This window comes from Dermacentor andersoni, chromosome 4 (genome assembly GCF_023375885.2).
Source record: "Dermacentor andersoni chromosome 4, qqDerAnde1_hic_scaffold, whole genome shotgun sequence".
Taxonomy (NCBI): Eukaryota; Metazoa; Arthropoda; class Arachnida; order Ixodida; family Ixodidae; genus Dermacentor; species Dermacentor andersoni.
The window spans coordinates 215,203,817-215,228,372 of NC_092817.1; the positions used below are offsets into that span (position 1 = coordinate 215,203,817).

The following is a 24,556-nucleotide window of genomic DNA, read 5'->3' on the forward strand; positions in this document are numbered from 1 at the left end:
GCATGATAAGTGCAATGATTAACATCTGCTGGTTTTTCAGTGTTATTCCTGTCCAATTTGCTGAAAGCTATGCCGAGTGTTTCAATTGCAAAAGACTGCTGCTGGACAAGAAGTGCATAAAACAAGGGTTGATATAACCACATATGTCACACAAAATGAAAGAAGGGCACTGAGTGTACCGGCGGTTAACATCATATCCAACAAGCTTGGTTTTCCCTCTGCAAGTGGGTCAACTCAACTTGCCCCAAAGACATGGCCTGTGACAAACTATGTGCCAGATGCTGTGTCCCTTGCAAAGCTGAAGATGTGTACAAGATCCTGACACCCTGCAGCAGCTTCTACACTGGGCAAACAGGTCACTATAAAAACGACTGCCTTTACTAACATGCTAATACCATGAAAACAGGCAGAAATTTGGCTATTCATTGGCCCCAACTGCAGGTGCAAGCTACCCTTCCACCAGGTGTGTGTTGTTCACAAGAACTGGAGCTATACAAATGCAGATAACAATTATTTTTGAAAGTAGTAGAGTTGCACTATATTTTGCACAAGCAGTGCAACCTGCACCGCTGGCACCTTATAGCCACAATTTATGGCTGCACCACCATGCAAAGGCACTATTCTTGAATTAACTTCTATTTATTATATTTATGCTGGCAGTATATTGCAAATGTCACATGTGTCATGCCACCAGCAGTGGTAGCAATCTTTCAAGCTTGGGTGACAGAGGCAAAACAGCAAAATGCTACAATCACGCTGTAAAACGGCCTTGGACACAAAAAACCGACATCATATTTTACACAATGAAAGAGCAAGACTCCATCTGAGAACAATCTATGGCACCACATACTTGAAATGGTGTAAAAAATGTTGACATGCCCTACCCATAAAGAAAAAGCAACAAACACAGAAAACACGCCTTAAAATGCAATGTGCAGAGTCTGAAACCAAGAAAAAACAACCCGAAAAAGGTTTCGCTAAGTCTTTCAATGATTAAAATTGTCAAACTGTATCATTACTTCCTAATGAACCTGCACAGCTGAAAAGGAAGGAAGGAAAGCTCAATAGCAGACCTGCAGAAAATTTCACCGAATAAATACACTTTGCTTACCAACGATACCTGTGGTTTAGTTGTGGTCTCTGTATAAACTAATTGTGTATAAACTTTTCTTGTTTAGAATGGTTTAGTGGATAGGGCAAAAATGACCATAAGAGCACCAGGTGTATGCATAGTCTACGCACAAAAAGCCACTGCTTTCTTACTTTTATTTTTTTCTCTCTACTACTATTCAATAATATTTCGGTGCCTTAATAGCAGTGCTAACATCCTACTGCAAACCACAAAATTGGGCAAGTTGTGGCATTAGGAAAATTGCTGTTTCCCTCATAATGTGAAACAATGATGCAGTAGCTGGTGAAATATGTGCAGGAAGCTTACTTCATGCAGTGTTTGTTGAAGTAAACACTTGCCAATGCAAGTCGGTAATCTCCTTAAAAAAGTCAAATAAGTAAGAGTCGTAATTATTTCTAGGAGTTGTGCCTCCCAGTGTTGAAGTAGAAAGACTCGGCTTTTCTTCCTCCTCTTTCATATCCGGACTTGGCCACTGGTCTACACCAAAACAACCCTTTAGCTTCTTACTGCTAAATTCGTTTTGGTTTTCTCAAATCTATATTTGGGCTACCCATTGCTAGGTCTGGCGCTTAGTCAAAGAATGAATCAATGAAATGAATCAATTCTCAAAGAGCATGTGCAGTCCAGCCAAAAGCAGGGGCAAGAATCCGCATTGTGCTCCTGCATTGGAGGTGAATAACACGTACCATAATGGCGAATGAGCTTTAGTAAGCTTCCCTGCAATATGAATTTGTAATGTACAAAGAATTGTCAATGAAGCTTACCACGAGCACAGATGCACTTGCAAATTATGTCTCAATTGAAAATAATCAGCACAGTGTAAACCTATGTGCCCTTTCCACTCTTAGTATGCTTTACTGCACGATGCTTCATTACACCCCTGTATTGCGGTGTAACAAGCTACAAAAGAAACGCTGCATAATCGGGCTTTTTACGATTATCTTTCTCGCAAAACACTAATATTTCGCGGTGAAGCCTATGCAATGTACTGCGGTGAAGCGTACTAAAAGTTAAAAGGGGCCACTGTCACTGAACATAATAAGAGTTCTTTATTTATACACTCGCGCACCCGCCGCCTCTCAGGTCGCCTAAGTGGACATACTATGCTGGCTGATGGCGGCCCCCTCCAACTTTTAGTATGCTTCACTGCCTAACTAAAATGTACTGCGGCGAAGAAGACGTACATTTCTATTGAGTGAATAAACAAATGGTTTTTACAACAGTACAGAAATAAACGCGCACCATGCATCAGTCTGCCACAAGGAAGAGCGTCGCAACATACGGTAGCTGATTCACACAGGCCGTGTAGCCCGCTTATCAGTAGTAAAGGGTATTGTGGTTAATTCAAAATTTCAGACACACATATGTGTTTATGCTTACGTTCGCACTCCTTGCGTAATAAGATTCCCAGAACTTCCACAATAGAAGTAACTTACAACACACAAAACGCAAAGAACACAGACACACCCAGACAACGCAAAGACATCCTGAGGTTGTCCGCAGGATGTGGAATTGCGGATATTTGAACATCCTCAGGCCATCCTAAAATGTCCTCAACCGATCCTACTCGGATCCATTTGTCCGTCCAAAGAACACACTGTGAACATTCTTTGGACATAATGCCAGGATCATCTCTGGACCGTTTCAGTACCTTTCCAGGATGTGCCTATGCACATTTAAATAAGCCGTGAATGTGATTACATACTGGTGCTGTACAATGGAATTACATGTGTAAATGCCACTGCCGACCGAAATCCATTTCTTTCTCCAAATCACATACTGTGAACATTCGTTTGACATTCTGCCAGGTCCATGTCTGGACCACTAAGGCATGTTTCCAAGACGTGCTCACGTCCACTTCTAAAGAATCCATGAATGTCATTATATGGTGGTGTTGTAGCATGGAATCATTCGTGTAAATATCACTGCTGACCTACTCTTTAAATATCTCATGTACACATCACAACGCAATGCGTAACATACTTCTTGCAAAAAGAAAGGCTCGCAATAGCTTAAGTATAAAATTTATTATAAAAAACATGAATACATAAGGCACCACCCTTAATGCGCAAAAAAATTGTCTGCCTGCTACAGCAATGCAAAAATGAGTAATAAACTGTAACTGACTAAAAATGACTAGACAATGAGGAATTAAAATACAATCCTTAAATAATAAAGAACGGAAAAGTAAAAATGAGTACTATAATGAGGAAATTATCATTAAAACAGCAAAATGGGGAAAAAAGTCCTCCTTGCTGTGGTTCAATCATGCTGCACTTCAGTGAGGCCTGCGTTGTCACTCCAGCAGCTCTAGAAAAGACACACAATGAATCACAGATTCAGCGTCTCTGACTTACTTTTACAAGAAAAACAAGGGAAGCAAGTGAAAAGACATGCCAGTAACTTAACTTCGCAATTCAAGGTGTACTCTTCAATTAAAAGGGAGATTTCAGAAATAACCTCTGAATGAGGAGGAAGTAAAGGCATATACCTTCGTGAGAGAAGGTAAGGCGTGGAGATACAAAACACAAGAAAACCAGACAACACAAATGCCGTTTGAGTTTTCTGGTTCTCTTCTTGTGTGTTCGTGTCTATGCCTTACCTTCTGTCACAACGAACCCCTACCAAACTAGTTCAACTTTCTGTACTTCTAAGCATATACTATACTTATTCGATTATAAGGTGAGGGTGCAGTTGGGGCACCCAAGAAAGAAAAACTAGAATGAACAATAATATAAGGTGATATAGAGTAGCCGATGAATTATTGAGACCCGTCGGCATTCGCTAGAAATACCAAAAAGCACAACGCCTCATCTTACTCCTGAGGTGTCGGCGGTGAAAGTTAGCAGAATAAACTGAATGACCAGTTGGGATTATATGCGGATGTTGCCTTATGGTGTGATATCCTAGCAGTGTCGCGCGTGCTGCCACAGAAGCCACATTTCAAGGAGAAATTCACGTAAACCCACACATCATCTTTATTATTAAATTTTATTTTCAAATACTAAGTATGGAATGTACACACAGAATACCATACTGGCTCACCTGCCAAAGCTTATTAGTTGCTACACCTCTCGCTGATGTCTAAAATTAGCATCACCAGAGATGTGGCACCGCTACCGCCATATCGAATAAGTCACTTAATCTATCAGCGTCGCATATAAGGTACGGGGTAACTTCTAGGCTGAGGATTTCAGAAAAAATACCCCGCCTTCTCCTCGAATAAATACGGCAAGTGGACACTTCACGCAAACAGAAGAGTATCAGCATAAAAAAACCTGTAGCCTGTATGCTTATTCCACTAAATAATGTTAAACTGCCCAACATAATCATGTTTCAGATTGTATTTTTAAGCACTTATCAGATCAGCTGCAGGAAAACCTTTGAATTATATTTAATAGTTAAATGTTATTAGGTGGAAAACTAAATGTAATAATTACGAGAACCTATCAGAAGAAATACTCACCCGTGACTTTTTCAGACTGTTTGTTATTCTTTCTAAGCTTCTCTCTAGCGTGTCTGAGCCACGTTTTTACAAAGTCCTCAACTTCACTTCGTTTTACAGTTTCAAATGTGCACCTAACACTTTCTGCAACAATAAGGAGATGCTCTGTAGTTATCTTGACAGTCAGTCATGGCATAAAAGAGAGCAGGGTCGTAACAGAAAGGGTAACAAAAGATGAGTGGGTTGCAGTTTAGTTTACACAATTTAATGCTGTATATTAGCTGTCAATAAAAATATTCCAGAATATACATTTAATTCAGTTATGTTACTTATCTGGCCATGATGGGAGGCAAATGTTTATGAGCAGGCCAGTGATGAACTATTGTATATAGCAAGAGCAAATAGTGTCGGCTTAATAGTGGAGAAAGATTCAAACTTCACAACTTGCATGCTTCAGACATGAGGCTAGAATCCACACATGGCCTTTGAAGGTGTTGTGTGCACCCAGTGTAGCCCTCCTGGATATTTTATCAGCCAACAGGTAGCACTTGTTCAGTTTATATTACGCATGATGCACCTATGTGGTTCTTCACAAAAAGTGGCTCAATCGTACAGATGTTCTCTTTAATGTGAGCTTATTTGGTATTCAGGCAATGTGCACACGCAGTTCTTGTTGAGACAAAATTGAAAAATGATTATAAGTCAATAGCAGAAGTACTCCTTAAAGGTGTAAGGCATTGAAGGGCCTTAGAAAACTATCCTGGTGCACCACAGCAACCTGCTGAAAGCTACATTATGTGTGTAGTTTAACGCTAGAAGTCCATTTCCCTGCAGGGTGAAGGGGAAGAAACTTGCCAAAAGCAGAAACAGGATACTGAAGTGTACTTACTATATATCAAGTCACAGGTTGTCAACAAGAACTTCTTTCCTTTTTGTCCGAGCCAACTATATTGAACAGCCACTTTCTGGGTCATCAGAGCTTCAAGAATGCGACGCGTAGACAAACTGACATTTCTTCCTCCTAAGGCAGCGAGTTCCCGTACCTGGAATTTACAATGTTTTATACCATTACAGGAGTACCAACAGTTCAAAGAACACTAAGCAATTTCTTATAGCAGGTGAATTTTCAAGCCACCCACTGAGTGAAAGCGAGTTTCAGGCTGCAGTGCAACGCTCAATAAACATGATTGCAGATTTTAAAGCATAAAGAATCCTAAACAAGATTTATATCTTATACCAAACATGCTACAAGTTTCTAGCATGGCACTATGTTTTCATCGGTGTTTTATACCTCAGAGGTCAGCGCTTAGTATCTCACAAAAAAGTTCAATGCAATTCCAAATGACAGGCAAAGTAGTAGACTTGTTTTATTTCATTTATGCACTTAAGCACAACAATGGCAGTGCAAAAATCTTTAACATCATTACTATACCCTCTTCAGTCCCACTGTCCACACCCATGGACAACTTTCATCCTTCTCATAAATAAACCGGAAGTGATAGGCTAATATATTTGGTGTAATGGAAAACCGAGTGCAAGTGGCAGCATATGTCAAGCGTGTAATCCTTTTGTCGCAACCAGCTTTTCAGAAGATTGAAACTTTGTACATTATTTACTGCTGTACCATCAATGACAAAATTATGAATGTGCAGTACATTTTAAATGCCACTAGATATGTAGTCATGCAAATACATAGTGGCATGTAGAAGCTTTCTAGTGGTAATGCCGCTAGAAAACTGTAGAAATGGGCTCATTGTCCACGCACACGAGTTGCTGATATGAGTAATTGCTCACACCATCTGTTCAAGGAAGTAGCCATTTTCAGGTTTCCAAGAGAGCAGTTGACATAAATACTGACTTTGAAAGGTACTGCGTTATGTTGGATCTGAAGAATATACAAGTACACTGTTCACAAAATTAGTCCTTTAAGATATAGCTATTATAATTAAATTTCGTTTTTTAAGTGCAATAAGCTAGGTACATTTCACGCTTGTATGTTTTCATTATTTATTCCCTGTGATGTTATGTAATATGTAACCCCCTATGTAATGCCCGTAAAAGGGCCTTTAGGGTACATGAAGAAAAAAAACGTTTTTCTACCTGGAATTAAGAACTGCAGCGTACATAAAACCTTCTACATATACAAGCAAGGATACTTGCTTATTTCATACACAGAAACCTGGAAAAGTTTACCGTGAGATATGTCAGTCAACCTCACACTTATCAAATTTGTGTATAACAATACTCCACTAAAAACGCTTACCAACTTTGACTTCATTGCAGCACTTTCTGAGAGGCCTTGATCAAACAGTTCGAACTCCGTGATGTCACAAAATGGTTTTTCTAACAAATCTGCTTCAAGCTGCAGTTGTTGGTCACAAAGCTTTGCTTTTATTATGTCTAGTTGGCTTCCCAGGTTCTCGACTCTCAAGATTACCGTTTGTAGAAGCCTGATGACCTGCTTAATGCCTGAAATTCACGAAGAAAATGTGTGAGGACACTCTGGCTGATCAGTTCATATTCATGCAGTTGCCAGGTTTCGTTTGGTTTGTTTAGTGTGATGCAGTCCTTCATTGATAAACAAATAACTAGCTCGTAGCCAACTGTCAAAATCAGTTGACTGGTGTGGAACTTCAGCACAGTATGGTCACCCATTCTTCATTCTTGCCAAGCCCACAAGAGTGGTTGTTTTGCTATTACAAGAGCATCAATAAAAAAATAGATTTTAATAAGCTTCTTTAGTGCCCCTTTGCTATATTGAGTTCATTGGTTGGGCTCTGGGAACCCAAAAACATTGCTCTGCCAAGCATTCTGTCCAGTTTTAGTCAAAACCCGCACAGTGGTGGCACAACATCTATAAGCTATGCGAAGAACAGTGTGAAGAGGTAGCACAGGCAAGCTTTTTTCATAAGGAAATCCGATTAAATTTGCCAAACCATTTTCCTTACTGAAATGCAGCAAATATTTGAATCAGGAATTGCCATGCTACCAATTATAATGGCAACATGTGTAAAAGGAGGTGGTACTGTATTGTTAAAGTGGCAGTGCCAATCATGTTTCGTGTTAACATCATGAAAAATGAGGAAAGGCTCTAATGTTACATCGGTGTCACACGGCCACTTTTTATTATGACTTGAGCCCGATCCACAATTGACTCCCTCCCACAATATTGCAGGAAGGAGCCAATGACAACCAAGAAATTCGGTAATGATGGAAAGTGAGCTGTGCAACACTACCATTACTGCACACAATGCAGTCCAAAACATTTCTGGTTATTGCACAGCTCCTCTGCCCAAAGTAAACCAAAAGGGAGCAAACTTCCTGCTTGGGCATCTGGTCTACACTGCGACTTTATCGCATCAAACGAAAATATGTTGACGTTCATACACTAGTCAATAAGCAGCAGTCAACAAGTTAACGGAGTACACAAATGGTGCTCTAGGCCATAGTAACATTAATCCGAGCCCCAAAGAGCAACTGGCTCCCTTAAGAGGAAGCTTAGTTTGAAGGCTTCTATCTAAATACCTGGGAGAGGAGAAATCGATTTTCTCGGGAACCACCGCACCAAATTTTATGAGGTTTGTTACATCGAAAAGAAAAAGGATCTAGTGACTTGCGAATTTTTATTTGTCGTCAATTTGTTAAATAAAAATTGGCAAAAATCACAAATTCTCAGAAATGAAACTATGATGTTTTTTGTAACTCAGCAATAAAAAATGATATCACAGTTCTGTTTATTGAACCTAATAGTCCACCTAAAGTGGACAAAATTTCTAAGCAACAAATTCATATATTTACAAATGGAAAGCAATGATGAACATCTAAAAAAATAATCTTTTGATGTAGCTCAAGTTTCCTTAAAGGTAGTGCAGGGCCTTCCTAGAGGATCTAGTCCATGGTTTGCATCACTGTCTTGCTTACGATTGCTCCGTTCATTCTGAATGCATGACTCTAGACAACTTGGAAGATTACTCAATCCTCTAACACATGAAACCTCTGGCTTAATATGAATTCTTAAATGCTTACCATCATCTGAAATAGGTGCAACAGACTGACTTGAATGCCACTTCTCATTGTTGCACTGTGTATTTCCCATTTGGCTTGCTTCTTCGCACGACAAAAAAAGAAAAATACATAATCATGTTCACGAGCAGGCCCTTAAGGTGTGTTACTGCTGAGTAGTGCTTGTGAAAGGAAGCCAGTTATGTTACAAGACAAAGTTTAGAAGTTAAGCTTTGCACATTTTGGCTACAACTTCGAGAGGTTCTGTAAGAAAGGAAACAGACAATGCTAGGTTACATACTTTTCATCAAAGAGTGAGCTGTGAACTATCTTTTAATGCCTGATGATTCTTGCTTCGCATCTTGTTCCCCTCCAGACTCAACCTCACCCTCAGACTCGGAAGTCTCGCTAGCACACATTTGGGCACATTGCACTGCGCCTTGATCACCTAAAAAACGGAGAGGAAACGCACCGACTCATGTGAATGACTGACAAGTATCAAATAATGTAGCAAGGAAATCATAAGGAAAATCAGTAATGATAACTTATTCGACCATCATCAAGAAAATACACAAAGTACAAGAGCTCGTGCCTAAGACTAAAAAAATGTAACTGGGGTTTTGCATGCCACATCTATGACGTAGTTTTGGAGCACACCGTAGCGAGAGATTCCAAGTTAATGTTGACAACATGGTCCTCTTATGGTGCACCAGAAAGCCACCGAAGGCAGGGTGAAACCTGTGACCTCGTGCTGAGCAGCACAATGCTACAGCCACAGAGCTACCATGACGGGTTGTGTCTAACACTGACTGATAGGTTTTAGTGTTCCAAAGAAACTGGAAGTGCCAAAGCAAAGGGCTCTTGTAAACCAAATAAAGTCAGTGTCCAGAAATAAGATACTGGTTGACAATCCTCAGTCAAGCTTGTCTCAATTTTACTTTGTACATCAAAATGCACAGCCGTTAAAATGTCATTAGAAACTGCTTTATGTTCCACTTTTGCAACAACAACTTCAGGTACAAGCCCTAGTGAAAACATACGCTGTCAATTATTTATATGCTCCATCCTATGCTGACTGTTTTTCTATAACATGCTGTGCTACCAGTAGATTTTTAAAGAATATTGTGCCATTGCCAGACATCATCTTGGAGCAGTTCCTTCTCAATATTCAATTTTTTGCAGTGACAGCATTCTAAACATGCATTGCTTATATTATCAAAAGGCACAGACTTACTGCAAACATTGGGATCATTAGCCCTAGATGTTGATGCATGTGATGACTGCTTGTGAATACGTCTCCCATCCATCTTGTGTGCTTCTAAAACTGAAAAAACGACATTGAAAGGATTCGAGAAACAGGCTACCATTCCTTAGTGTACCAACCACATGCAATGTGATTTCAAAGCTCAGATGTCGCGAGTTTCTAGTGAAAGGAGAGAGATTCATTTTACACAGCTGTATAAAAATTTACAATGTAGAGGTGAATTTGCAAAATGGCAGGTCACTGCCCACCTGCCAAGGAAACCCACATGTGTTTTCTTTGAAGGTGCAGGCCTACTTTGCATATTAATGGAAAAAATGATGTGGCATAGAAAAATGAATACGAAGAATATAGTGAAGAAAGCTTGCTAGTGTGAAAAACAAATCGTAAACATACTTTTCACCATAGAGGGCGGTGGAAGTGGTAGTCGCTGCACACTTCCCGGACTTGAGCTAAGGGCTCTTCGTTGCTTTTTTATTTTGCCCCGTCCCAGGTCCACTTCACTCCCCAAGTCTGACCTATCTTCAGCTTGCTTGAGCTTTTGTCGCTCTGCATCATATGTTCCTACGGAAAGTGAAAAATAATAATGAGCATAAATTCAAGCATTGCCCCAATTATTCAACTGAATGTAATTTTAGATAAGTTTTCTCACAACGTTAAGAGATCTAGAGTTACCATGTAACCTGAAACAAATTGTTGCGCCAGTGCGTACATGAGCTTTCATTTCTGAATGAAAGTGATTGTCACCTACTAAACATGTAAAAACTACAGTTGTGCCACCAAAGAAAATCTTTCTACAGTTACTTTTTAGTTCAGAGATGTGTGCGCACGTTGCAATTTCAAGTACATTGCCAAAATGAACATGATTACTATGTTATGAGACATGCTACAAAAGAATTAGAAGAGAAATATAAAACTTACTGAATGTGTCTATGGGCACACATGGCACGACTTGCCAGTTGGAGGATGGAGAGGCTCCACATTTTGCTAAATACGAAACATTCTTGGAATCCTGTGGCCACAAGCAGACATCGCCATGCAGCCACTTGGTATGTACAAGAGCCACAGGGTTGCCTTCCTCTGGAAACTTGACGACTGCATATTGATCACCTTAAAGAAAAACAATATACGTATTGTACAATTCTACATACACGAGTTTCTTCATCATTTACATCTTCAGATGCACAAGAGGAAATACAACCAGCTTCTTTTAGAATGGAACTCGCATGCATTTTTCTGAGACCCATGTCAGAGGCCAACACCGTAGCAAAGAAGGCTTGGAAACAATCAATATTCCCAGTGCTGATGAGGGACAGGGTGTCAAATATACGTCATCTTTCTTCAGGAAATTCCTTCCAATTATGTATGGCATACCTTGTGCATTATGAGCAAAGTTCTCCACCACAACTACACTTCCATCAAGGAGCTTGCAGCAGTTATTCCTCCTACTAGTGCCTAAGACAATTCCTTCTGGAAACGTCCCTTTGTTGAGCTGTGGCCCTTGGCAAAGAGGCACAAGAGGCCCATCTTGATGTTGTGCAGTGAGCAGAGGGGAACTGCTTACAGTAATTTTTTTTCTGCACTGAAGCTTCTTTGTTTCAGCAATTCTGTTTGACAGTTGCTCCAGTGGGTGCTGCGGCTTTCTCAGAAGCTTCTTGATGGTGCCCATGTGGCTCTCAAACGGAAATGCACTCCATGAGTCCAGTGGCCCCAAATGTCTTGCATCATCTGCAAGGTGGCATAGCCCACGTACATTATGAGATACATGGTGCTGCTCATATATTTCTGCAAAGCCTCTAACAAATCACTTCAAAAGCTCCTCAGCATAGTCGAGCTCGGCAGCTTCTGCGCTTTGTGATGCAAGTATGGTTATTGCTACATGAAGACACAGAAAGTTTTCATACATCCCTTGTGGCACTACAGAAAACAACACCACTGGACCACTATAATACAAAAAAAACCTGAATTCTGTTGCTTTCCAGCGATCTATGTCATGTAGACCTCTTGGACGTCGATTGAAGTCAGATGGTACAAAAAGAGAAAGCTCTGTTTGCTTGGCTGAAATGCGATTTTGTGCAGAAGCCCCTTGTCTAATCTGCTTGGGACCTCGAAACCACGACAGAAGCAGTTTTCGCATGACTCCTAGACACACAAGATGCATATAATCCAGTGGCACGTGTTTGACCAAGTCAAGTGGCAACTCCTCAAGAACTGTATTGCCAATATGGTGTTGCTCTTGAAATTGGCCTCGAAATGTGGTGTTAGTGCGCAGATTCCCACTTTTTGCCGGAAAGCACACTCTCCCTTCACTGTAGAGGCCTTTCACAGTGCATTTTGTACAGCTGTAGTACGAAGTGTGGTTTCTTACACTCAGGATAAATGCTCTTGCAGGTGCATCGCAGATGATGGCATTTATTCTGATAGGTATAACCTGTGCACCAAAACAGATGCCAGAGCTAATGATTTCCTTAACTTCATCAACCAACTAACGAAGAAACTCATTTGCATCAACTGGTTTTTTTCTCGCCAAAGAAGACACCCACAACAAAAGGGTCAAGAGCTTCGATTTTCTTTACATGACAAAGTATCATCCAAAATTGTTTTCTCGAGCTCTTTGCCAGAGGGAGCCCATCAACGTAAAAATTGAGAGCAAGCTCCAATGGTACATCCTTTGCTATTTCTAGCAGTTCACGAAGAGGTTGCACGATACCAAAGTGGCAGTACCGCCCTCCTGCTATGTTGACTATGGTTAATTACTTTCTGGGCGTTTCTAGCAGCGTTCTTGCTGATCGTGGAAAACAAGAAAAACATTCATGACCACGCAAGATTCTCAAAAGGGCAGTAACTGAGCTGTGGGAACAGCCGTACTGAATGGCCCATGCTTGCAATTGGTCGCTTAACGGCGCGACAACGTCTACCTCAGGTTGCTCTTCTTGCTGTACATTCGTTTGCTTCATTTGCTCCTGTAGGCACTCAGAATCCGAACTACTGCTTCAGAACACGGCGTCGTGCTCGATGCTGGGCCGCTCACGCAACATCGCTGAACAATGAGCTCCCACTAGCAGCGTCAAGTTGATTGCGCCAAGTGCTCTCTCCAGAGCCAGATGGGTACACATTATTCTGCTCGCTATTAGTTCCAGTTTGCGATGGATTTAGGATCATAAGGAATTCATCTACTCTTCGGTTTCTCAAGTGGCGAAACCATCGGTCGCTCGCCGACATGGTGCACAACGGTACAGTACTTGGCGCTAAGCGTGAACAAGTAGTCGTCTCTAGAATACCGCAACAAACTCCTCCACTTAAGGTTTTTATTTCACTAACAAATTAAAATGCACTCACCTCCTTTTTCCGATTCCGAGGGCATGCCTCCGAGGAACAAAATACCGCAACGGAGGTCGCTGCAAACTCTGCCGCGGTAAATACAGAAAACGCGCGAAACGCTGACGGCTGACTGGCCTTCTGCTTGGACGTGACTTGACTTTGTTGCATGCACAACGTTGCCAGCATTAGCCAATCTCAAAGGCCTTGTTTTCATGCACAACAAGTGCCGGAACCCTCTGAGATTGCCTTTTGTTGAGAGCCTGCACTATATAGTCTGCGCCATATATATGTGTACCGGCTCTTCGTGCAAGCAAGCCACTGAAGCACAGCCTAGAAAAATATGAGAAAAATGTTTGGGAGCGAAAAAACGTAACGGAAACTCCTCTGAGAAATTGTTGGACAGTAAGTAATCATTGTATAGTATATATATCTTTTAAACAAAAAACAGCAGTTGGCAACCAACACACGTACGGCTCGCGCGGGGTTGTGTTACACATGCGTCTCCCCGCAGGCCGGCTGAGGCCGGTGAACAATAGAAAGCAGCATCCACGTGACCCTGCGTTCCCGGATGTTGGTTCCCTAAGTTGGTTTCCAACTGTCCCTATGGGGCCACTGAATACCTAGTGTGTCACGTGATTGGGGAGGTTTCTTCCCTGTATTGCTGCCGGATTATACAACCCTAGTGCGTGCAATGTCGGAATGGCGCACGTTTGTGATCGAGCTGCCATCGGCGATGACGATCGTCGCTGCGAATTTTGCAGCAAACTATTCATACAGAGGAAGAACATGCTGCAACACATCAGGAACGTTCACAAAATGGCCGTGGATGTCAAGAAATTGAGGAAATGCGACGTATGTGGCACTTCCCTGCCTACAATGGAGAAGTATTCGGTGCACCAGATCGCTGCGCACAACTTCGAGGCTGACTACCTGGTGTTCCGGAACAATAAGGGTGAGGAACAGTTTTATTAAGTTTATTCTCAGTCATTTATTTATTTATTTATTTATTACAGAACCCACAGCGCCAGTGTGGCATTACAGTGGGGGGGGGGGGGGGGGGGTCATCGTGAGCAAATGACGTTTAAACGCAATATTATATCTCGGACTTTTTTAAATTTCTTGTTGCGCAGTGTGCCTCCAAAAAGGCAGTTGTTTATGCTTTGCCGGCCTTTGTTTACTCTTTCTCCATCTGTTTCGCGAAGAGCAGCTTTTGCGCAGGTGCCTAATTTATTTCCTTGGGGTATTTTGAAGTTTGTATCCTCGTTAAATATAATTTGTTTGTTTATCCATCTATAGTATAGTCATGTGTGCGCGCTCCCAGCGATGCGCTACATGACATACGTTTGGCATTGTCTGCTTTCCTGCACAGCAAGTGGAGTGAAATTTGACGTTTGTACATCTTATTTTTTTTAAGCGACAGGAGTAAGCTTTTCTGCGTTCTGACGTTGCTCTGTGCCACATGCGTGCGTGGCCTAGTCTTCGCCTCAGTGCACGTTGCAATGCGGCAGAGACGCAGAACCGGGACCATACATGAATTTGCGGATGTCGCTGGGATGGTTTCCCAGCGTATTGTGGGCAAACTCTTTAGCAGTACATTTCATAGAATAGAGCGAAATGTGACGCTCGCGCAACACCCCCCCCCCCTTTTTTTTTTACTTAAACGAGAGGAGGGATTTCCTCTGCGTTCTGACGTTGCGCTGCGCTACTTGCGTGCGTGGTGTAGTCTTCGCCTCAGTTCAGGCCGCAATAGGCCCGAATGCAGGCCGACGTAGGTCCAGGACCACACTTGCAATTGCGGCTGTCAGCGGCTTGGTCTCCCGGCATACTTTGGGAAAATTCTTTGGTAGTACCACAGTCCTTCAATTGAAGGACTTTGGTTGTAGATTTCATAAAATAGAGCGAAATTTGACGCACGCGTAATCCTTTTTTCTTTAAGAAGAGTGTGTTAGGAGGCTACTTGGTAAGACATCTTTTTCTGAACTTAAACTGCGCTTGGGAAAAGACACCAACGTAGAAGAAGACAGGACAAACGCAGACTAGCAACTGGTTTATTGAAATCACTCATAATGCTGCCTCTTCGAACCAGGCGCATGCCCAAGCCAGATCATAACCGCGTGACGATGGAACACTCCCTCGCCAAGCCCCTATCTACAGTAAAAAATCAAGCTCTTCTTGAAAAGGAGGAGCTTTTCAAGAAGAAACTGAGAGAAGGGATTCACACTGTTCTGGGGCGTAGCTTGCACCATGTGCTCTCAGTTCGTCTTTGTCTTATCGTAACAGCATTGCTATGAATGTACAGTCTGATTCAATAATGAGGAAGGAGTGAGCATAGATCATGCTTAAGTTTCATATTTGTTTCTTATTAAAACAAAACTAATATGAGAAATTTTTTGAAGTTATGGCGCATTGCATTTGAAATTCAATTTTAACATAAATTTGAGTAATATCAAGGGTGACTTCATGACACAGTCGAGTTGAAGGTGAGGAAGTAAAATAAATGCTACATTAGCCCGTGTCCAAAGCCTTCAGAGTGATTATATTTGTTTGCATCTCTCTCCCAATAGTACTTGTCCCTATCTAATGCTATTTTGTGCTTTTGTTACAGAATTTCATGAATGGAAAGCAGAAGAAGAGGGTAGCCAAAACTGCTGGTTCATTTTGCCCAGGGACCCCAAAAAGCTGGCCAGTGGAGAGACAAGGATCCACTATTACTGTAATAGATCAGGTGAGGCAAGGAAAAAGGAAGGTCATAGTGACCGTCGGGAGAAAAGTCAGGGGAGCTGTAGGTCTGGTAAGATATGTCTTTCATTTATTACCGTCACAATGGACAACACTCAGAGTCCGACACCTGAAGGCATCACCATAAAAGTCAGGTATAAAAGAAACTTACGGTCATAAACCAGAAATTCAGCACTTGAGAATGAGTGACAAGGAAAAGGCCAGCGTAGCAGAGAACCTAGAAAGGGGTGTGCCCATGAAAACAATTCTAAAGCGAATAAGAACATCTGTGGCATCCAAGCTGAGGCCAGTGCACTTGGCAGAGTGCTCAACCCTGCATAACATCAAACAGCAGTTTAACATTGCTACTCCTGAACATTGTCACACTAATGACGCTATCAGTGTAGACACATGGGTGCTTGTGATGAAAGAAAAAGGTTAAACACTTGTCCGCCTGTACAAGGCACAAGGTGCAGTGGACCCAAGTGGTACATTTCCTTCAGCGGACTTTGCTCTTGTTCTGATGACAGAGCCTCAGAAGGAGCTACTAGAAAAATTGGGCCCTGCAGGGACTGTATGTCTTGACTCCACACATGAAACTACAGAGTACCAGTTTGAGCTGACCACTCTTCTGGTGCTAGATAAAGTAGGATCAGGTGTAGCTATAGCTTATTTCATCTGCAACCGAATGAACGAGCAAACTTTGACAGCATTCTTCAAATATCTGGAGTCGGCCATGGCCAAAAAAGTGGCCGCTAAGACATTGATATCTGATGATGCGTCGCAATTCTACAAAGCATGGTCCATGGTCATGGGTGCCGCAAAACAGAAACTTCTCTGTGCCTGGCATGTGGATAACAATTGGCGTAAGAAGATACTCGAATGTGTAGAGAAACAGCTAAGGCCACATGTTTACCATAGTGTGTGGCTACTCTTAGAGTTCTTTGCGGAAAAGGCATTTGAAGATTATTTTAAGCAATTCCTTTCTAGCGAGGAAGAAAAACTGAGGGACTTCCTGAAGTACTTCAATGACCACTATGCAGTTAGGCCGCAAGAGTGGGCCTATTGCTTTAGGACTAGAGCAGCTGTCAACACTAACATGCACCTCGAGAGCAAGCACAGGACGTTAAAGCATACTATGCTGGAGAGAAAACAGAATAAGCATGGTGACAAACTAATTTCTGCCCTCATGGACTTGACAAATCATTTTTTAATGAAAAGGGCTATCGAGATGATGAAAGGGGCAAAGGGTAAGAAGCTGAGCAGAATTCAGAAGAACCACAGGTCTGGCAGTGAAATGGCAGCTTGTGCCAAATTAAATGAAGATGGCATATGGACTGTGCCATCTCAGTCTATGAAAGGGCTCTCATATAAAGTGTCAAAAGTGGGAGATGGTGCTTGCTGTCCTTTGAGGTGCAAGGAATGCGCAGTGTGTGTGCATACTTACATGTGCACTTGCTATGACCATCTTATACACTTTACAGTGTGCAAGCACATTCACTGTGTGGTCATCGCTAATCCAACTAGCAGCAACAAGGCCCATGAGAGCTCACCCGAAGAAGCATGTGAGGCAAGTCGGGCATTGCACATTGTACAGAGTATAACAAAGCTGGAAGCAGCCAAAGTAGTGTCAAGCTCAGCACTCTTAAGAGCAAAAATGGACTCAGTCCGACAGGCAATATCAGATGGTGAAGTCTCTGAGGGTGTGGCTGAGAAGGCAAACAATTTGTTTGAGCCAGTTTTCATGCTTGTTGAAAGTGAAAGTGACCCAAAAGGAAAGATGCCAGACCATTCAAATGAACCAGCCAACAAAAAAGTTGTGCACCTGTTAAGATTTCACTCTACAAAAAACCCTAGATTGTCGCAGCCATCATCTAGCCTTTCAAGGCCCACTGAAGCTCAAAAGGAAGTCCTTAAATAACAGCTTAGGGACAGCAACATAGAAACTGAAGAGATAACCACGTCAGCAGGGCACGATTACTGGTAACAAGCCCCCAGTGCAGTTAGGAAGAGAGAAGTGGTGCAGTAGTGCTGTGCTGTCATGCCTTATTGAAGCAGGTTGAGGGCTCGCATGTTAACAAATCATGACATGTGGTCTCTGATGATTAGCCCGTCTGTTTTTGTCTGTGGTGTGCAGCCATGTCACAGCTGGATGCTAGTGTGTTAGAGCACGCCTCCATGCTTGTCATATCAGCCGCTGGTAAGTATGTCTGTACATAGATGTAAGGAAGTGCATTGGATGGTGTGTAGTGTTTCAGTGTGCAAAAGCCTCCAATGTGTTTTGCTACTTATAAATTTGTGTAAACACTCAGTAGCGCAGTAGTTATGATGTTGCACTGCTCAGCTCGAGCTTGCGGGTTCAATCCCAGCAAAGGTGGCTGCATTTCAGTGGTGGTGAAATGAAAAAAAAAAGCGTGTAGTTGAATTTAAGTGCACATCACAAAACCCAAGGTGGTCAAAAATAATACTGAGTCCCGCACTGTGGCATGCCTCATAATTCGATCTAGATTTTGTGTTCCATGTGATGTTCTTATTGCCCATTTGAATAAACTTTTATTTTTCAGATTACCAAAATAGAGGGCATATGCAGTGGTATTGTGTGCAGTCTGGATAAGTTGCCCTGGTCATGAGCACTCAATTAAAACTTCTGCATATTCGGCTGCAGCAGACAGTGTCATAATGATCGTAAAGACTATGCAGAAAGCTTTAGGCCACTCTACATATCAGATCAGTTTTATATTGCATCCCTTGTGATGCATCTCTTACTTGAGTAGGCATAATAACAATTGGCAATGCTTCCTTACACATTTAATATTTTTCTTTTTTTCTTTTGGAAGAGTAACCTGGGAAGAATAATCTACAACAGTGCTCCTACCTTCTCTTTCACTGTCTCTCCATTTCTTTTGTACACTTCAACTTTATTCTACGCACTATCTTATTCTCCTCTTCATCCTACATTGAGGGTGTGGGAAAGTGAGCTAAGCGTGCATAAAGATTGCTGTGCCGAACTTAATTGCGGCACTGACGAAGACAAATCTTTGTCAAAAGGTTCACTCCAGCTACATTCCCCCTCCAAACACTGTTTATCACTTCAAGCCTTCATATTCCTGTGAGCTTTTGTCTTGTTTACAGTTGTAACAGTCATACTATTTATTACTATCAATAGCCAGCATACATTAAGCACTGCAAAGGGCTGTTTAGAAGACGTGCGAGTTTCTACTTCCCTTATGATAAATACTCCAGACATTCAGTCTCTATTTTATGAAAATCGTTCAAACATTGCCAGTGATGACCACCATATGGGTTAATGTCGGCTTGGGACTGAGGCTTTCCCACAAAAAGAACAGTTATTTTTTGCTCATATCATGTGACTGGCAGTTTCTGCTGTAATTTTTGCACTTGTCAACTGCACTGTGAAGAGTTAAGTTCTGTGAATATGTGCTGGCCTGATTCTTCTTGTTCACGCATTTCAGATCTTGTGCTATGAGATGAGGAGGTGTAAAATAAGAACACCGTGTAGATTTCACAATGCCTTTAAGAAACCACGCAAAGCTTGGAGATGAAGCATTACATGCAACTTGAACCAAGTGTCTGGACACAGCGAGTGAAAGTTGTTTTGGCATGAGCGAGGGTGTCGGTGTTACTTGTAACTACCTTTAAATAAAAGTTTGTTTCAAAGCAGTGGCTCAACTCTGTGTTCCCCCCGGTAAAAAACAAAACCATTGGGATTTTCATGAGTGAGGGTGTCGGTGTTACTTGTAACTACCATTAAATAAAAGTTTGTTTCAAAACAGGGGCTCAACTCTGTGTTCCCCCGGTAAAAAACAAAATAATTGGGATTTCCAATTCACTTTTTAAACATAATTGACCAATTTGAATAAAAAAAACTTGATGAATCAAGATATAAGCTTGCCATACAATGAAAACACTTGAAACTCCTTTTGAGAAGCTTACTCGTACACGAACACACTATAGCAATTATTTTCAATCGTATACCCACAATTTGCCGCATCACCACGTCAAGTTTCAAGGCAGATTTTTTTTAGACTCCAGGAAGCTATATGCCTAATTCTATCCATTGTTTACTGCATTGCATTTGATTTTCTATAACAAATAAAATTGAATTCTCCATTGATTGCGCGGACGCTCATTGTAATTATATGCTATTATTATTGACTAGTCATATATTTTCTTGGGGGGTGGGGGGCTGCACTGGTGGCGTTCTACAAATTTGCGCCGCGTGTTTGTGCGGGTAAGCTTAAGCGCAGAATTTTTTTTGCGCGTTATGAAAACAATGCACGGCAGGTATTTTAATTAATGCAACGAGCTGTATGAAATATCGGTCAAGGGGTTAGAAACGTCGTTATAGAAAATCCCGACGATTTTCTTTTGCGTGTGTGTATTTGGAGTTGATGCAGTTTTCTTTATATATTTTGGCTACATTGCGCCAATTGCGCTTCCATAGAATAAAGAAACGCGCTTCCACGCGCTTGCCGACTCGATTGCAAGGGGACAGCCTGATCAACATCAATATCAGCAGCAATGGCGGCGTTGCGCTTGCCATGGCGCTTGCAAAATTTTCAATAGTTTTCGCCTATTAAGTGCTATTTTTAACGTGCGGAGGTTCATTGTACGTCTGTTTTTTCAAGTTTGGCATCTGTTTTAACACATGTGAAGGTGTAGTCTTTTCTTCTTCAGCGGATATTTGTACAAGACCCCGTTCGCCGTCTATCAGGTAAGATGTGTACGTACATACGTTTGCTACACGCAGTCGTAGTGCTTCACTAAGCCACAGTGCACTACAAAGTTAAGCATGAACGGTACACAAAATTCACAAGTTCTTAATATTGCCAAGAACAACCATTGCTTGGTGAAGTTCTCACAGGCGTTGTAGAAGTTGGGCGCGGCAGTGCTGAACGTAGCGTTAGCGGCTTAAATCGTGTTTTTTACTAGTAACAACGTGTCACTATTTCATATTATTGGCGGCGTCTCCAGGACACGAAATCGGTAACGGGGACACCAGAGCTAGAACGCGGACTGGTCCATGGGTTGGGGCTCGTCGAGGCCTGCGCGTGCTAGTAGTATATCTGTGATGTCTGTAGGCTGTGTGTAAGTCGTACTTTCCGAATTTTCTGACGCATTTTAAGATCAGCTGTCCGCTTTCGCGGACAAGGCTGGAGTCAGGGTGGTCCGTGAGTTGGGGCAACATAACCTGCTTCCAGTTTTGATCCCTCCGCTGCCCCTTGGGTACCCTGCCGCCTCCTTGATTATAATCTAATGCTCTCCTGAGGCCTCTGTTTGCCAGTTACATGTGCCCTCCTGGAGCAGTACTTGTAAATGAATCCGATCTATCGTCGCAACGAAAAAAGCGCCCCGCGACTTCTACAACACCAGGCAGAACCTTGCCCATTGGTTTACCTATGTGTGGCCGCAAATATCTGAAACTTAATGCTAGTTCAACAGGTTTGTTGGCAAGGGTGTCAGATCGTTGCTTTGTGTTGAATCGGCCTTTTCTCAATCCTTAAGAATTGAATTGGAATGCACCTGACCAGTGCTGCTCTGTGGTGCTTGCCACCAGTCCCTTGGACAGGGAAGACATATGAGAATCCCTGTGCATACACTTTATACGCAGTGGTGTGACCGCTTCCTTTGGGAAACTACCACGTTAGCAATATTGTGAGCGCAATGCGACTTTCCTTCATCTTCCTCATCCGTACGTAGTGTGTGTCACTTCTTCCTCGCCATAGCTCTAGCTCGGCAAGAATAAAGCGGTTCCTTAGAAGTGGTGGAGGTGCTGTGGTTCTGCATACCAAGGACATATAAGGTAACAGTGTTTGTGCCTTTAATATGTCACATTCGATCATTTTGAGACGTGGTGGTGTTCATGCGTTAGCACAGTGCGAGGACATCCACAATGTAAGAGGTACATGATTCTCGAATTGTATACTCTCTCCGGGCTTTTCTCGCGACCTCAGCACAAGTAGTGGGAGCACCAAAAAACTGACAAAGCTGGTGCATGAAGGTTGCCCAGTCAGAAAGATCTGGCTCTTGGATCAAAGCCAATTTTTTTTTTTTACATTGTAGAGGCAGACGGGCATGCTGTGAAGTTTCTAAGAACTCTCCCACCATTGCTGACTCTGTTGTACATTTATCAAACCACTTGATTCTCACCAAGCTCAAGCTATGGTGACAAAGACGCGCCACGTGCTTTACAGTCACATATTGCACTCGCAATACATCTGTTATGCCAGTTTGCTGAAATGAGCATGCACAGTAGTGACGAATTCACTATGTATGCGTGCACAGGGATTTGCCTTTCCTGTCCTATGGGCAGGTACACTCGTCAGGTACACCTCCAGTTTCAGTATGTTTGCATTCGGTTGCATGAACATGGAGGGAGTGTGTTTGCTGTAATCAGTACCACACATTTTGCTAATGTAGCCTTGAGTGGCTTTCCCATGCCTCCACTAAATAGTCGGAATACTTCCATGTATGATAGAATGATGAGCATTTTAACCTCCAGACATGCAGCAGTCTTTACACCACTGCAAGGCAGAAGCAGCCTTCTCACCATGTTCACGCTCAAATAAATCCCATTATTAAGGCATCTTATGGGCCTGCCAAACCGCCTGCACCACCTGAATGATGTCACTTGTTGTTGCACCTGGCTGTTCATTTCGTTTGGCATCCTCTGTTCGCGCATATTCGTTTCCAATAATTCAGGAAAATTGCAGGGCTGGTTTGCAATCTTTCCTGTTTTCTTTATTTTTCTTTATGGCCTTGTAAAACTGAGAAACGATAATGAAAAAAGGAAACAAAGGCTGCCTTCCTGTTCACCAGTGAAAGTATTGTTGCTTAGAAAGGGGCGCAGAAAAAGATGTATATGCATGTCGGACAGCCTGCAGAAGGTTTTATCTTTGTCTCTTCAAACATGGCGTACCTGCTTGGGGTCAGTGGAATCGCTGTTCTGTAGCATTACCCCTGGAGGCGGAAGCACTGTCCCAGAGCTCTAAAGAGAGTCATCGGAAACACAGTGCTAAACCTTTATCCTTGAAATGTGAAGGACGTCACTGGACAGGACGAGAGATGACAAGGTGAGACTGATTGGGGCAATGTTGTGGTGATGGGTGCCACCTGGTTGAGCGCACAGTATGGTCCCCTGTCCTGAGAAAAGCTTTTCTGGAAGCCCTACACAGTGGAAAGGGGACCAGAGAAGTACAAGCGCACCAGGGGAGAAATGAAAGTCGCATTGTGAAGCATGGTACTGTCATTTCTGGTTGCTTCGTGACGCAGTAATGATAGTCGCAGCACAATATTTTCAATTTATTCTGGCAACTCGCAATATGCAAGTGAATGCTGCTCACTCTGATCATGTGGCTGCGTTTCAGTGCTTGGATATCTAAGGCCACGTTGCAAAATGCACAAGAGATTTATAATCGACTTCGTATACACAGAAAATACAAGAACAGTTCTAATAGCACTGAAAAGACAGAGCATTCACGGCGTCGTTCAAGCTCAGTGTCCTTGAGCGTGCACAAGATATAGTCTAACTGATGTTATGACTGGCCTGTGTGGTCAACGATTTGTGTCACGCCACCAAAGCAACAGCGAAAGGCTGGACCTTTTAAATACGCCGAGCCGCCTGCAACCGTTGGAAAACGCCTAGGAGGCCCCAATAGCAAAAAGACCTTATTTGTACAGGCATTTTCACCTTTTTACCCACGGCTTGCACAACACCCTGATGTCTGCGTAGTCTCCACAGTGCTGTCTCCCTTCAGCAAGTGGGACGGTTAAGCTTCGTGTGTGCGTTCGCTCTTTCTCTTCGTCCTCGGCAGGGAAGGTGCCAGCGTTGTGTGTGTGTGTGTGTGTGTATGTGCACGTCAGTGCCTTTCCTTCTGCTGAGCCAGTGGGGGTTAGAAAATTCATTTAACACTTCCATGTATCAAGCGGCGGCCGCCAGCGTGGAGAGTGTTTTCTCTCTCCTTCTCTTGAGCGAGGGTATTCCAAACACTATAAAGGACGTCTTCGCCAGTGGACTTCAGCCTTCAGTTTTTGAGCAAACTAGCATGTCTGTCGCTCTCCATCGGGAAACTTGCAGAGTTAACCACTCCGTAACAATGTGAAGTAAACATTCATTGTTACTCGTTGCATTGTTGCCGTATCTCCTGCCTGGCCCCCTCAGGACTCATGAGCCGCTGCAAAATGCAGTCAGCGGCACGATCCTGAGCACCTGGGTGCACAGTTTGTAACAATTGGTGCCAGCGGTTCGATCCGACAACCAATGGTAAGCTCCAGACCACCAAGCCCACGCTACTTCCACAGTCTTGGGTTCCCATCTTTAATATGGAGCAGCAGCAAAAATAGAATTGACAGCTGTGAATAAGGTATGCGGATGTGGGCTGCTTCCCTTGAACTTAGGAGGCAAATGCCTTCAGGAAGTTCAGTCGCACTTTGTTATTTGAAAAGGCGTCTCACCAAGATTGGAAGTTGCAAACCGACAAGTGCAATGCATAGATCCCACACTAACAATCCTGTCTCCAAATTATCAAAATGATGCTCAGTGGGAAAACAGCTGAAATTTTAAACAAAAGCCATCATGGTCTCAACGAAGCCCTGCTTCAGCCAGAGTCAAGGTTACATGCACAAATGTCTCTATGTAAAACGTGCTGCCTGCCAT

At 42.6% G+C, this 24,556-nt stretch overlaps 2 protein-coding genes across 4 annotated transcripts; one reads left to right on the forward strand and one right to left on the reverse strand.

Annotated features, from left to right (window-relative positions):
* Positions 1–3,394: 3,394 nt before the first annotated feature.
* On the reverse strand, positions 3,395–13,291 carry LOC140217288 (uncharacterized). The gene is made up of 5 exons (XM_072287705.1): positions 13,180–13,291; positions 10,762–10,950; positions 10,237–10,404; positions 6,841–7,046; positions 3,395–3,442 (listed from the first exon to the last, which is right to left on the reverse strand). The coding sequence occupies exons 1-5, from the start codon at positions 13,202–13,204 to the stop codon at positions 3,395–3,397; spliced, it is 636 nt and encodes a 211-aa protein (XP_072143806.1). The 5' UTR covers positions 13,205–13,291.
* A 569-nt stretch (positions 13,292–13,860) lies between these two features.
* On the forward strand, positions 13,861–19,564 carry LOC140217430 (uncharacterized). Of its 3 annotated transcripts, XM_072288028.1 has the most exons (3): positions 13,861–14,113; positions 15,767–17,449; positions 19,353–19,564. In XM_072288028.1, the coding sequence occupies exons 2-3, from the start codon at positions 16,403–16,405 to the stop codon at positions 19,440–19,442; spliced, it is 1,137 nt and encodes a 378-aa protein (XP_072144129.1). In that variant the 5' UTR covers positions 13,861–14,113; positions 15,767–16,402; the 3' UTR covers positions 19,443–19,564. The 3 variants fall into 3 exon arrangements, with proteins under 3 accessions (XP_072144129.1, XP_072144127.1, XP_072144128.1); XM_072288026.1 differs by lacking the exon at positions 19,353–19,564 and having other exon boundaries at positions 15,767–18,039; XM_072288027.1 differs by lacking the exons at positions 13,861–14,113; positions 19,353–19,564 and adding an exon at positions 14,346–14,550 and having other exon boundaries at positions 15,767–18,039.
* Positions 19,565–24,556: the final 4,992 nt, after the last annotated feature.

Coding starts and splice junctions, on each gene's coding strand:
- LOC140217430 (XM_072288026.1), top strand. CDS start 16,403: ATGACAGAGCCTCAGAAGGAGCTACTAGAAAAATTGGGCCCTGCAGGG.
- LOC140217288 (XM_072287705.1), bottom strand. CDS start 13,204: ATGCCCTCGGAATCGGAAAAAGGAG. Junction 10,405..10,761: donor TGTGCCCATAGACACATTCA/GTAAGTTTTATA, acceptor CACTTTCCGTAG/GAACATATGATGCAGAGCGA. Junction 7,047..10,236: donor ACCGCCCTCTATGGTGAAAA/GTATGTTTACGA, acceptor CGTGAATTTCAG/GCATTAAGCAGGTCATCAGG.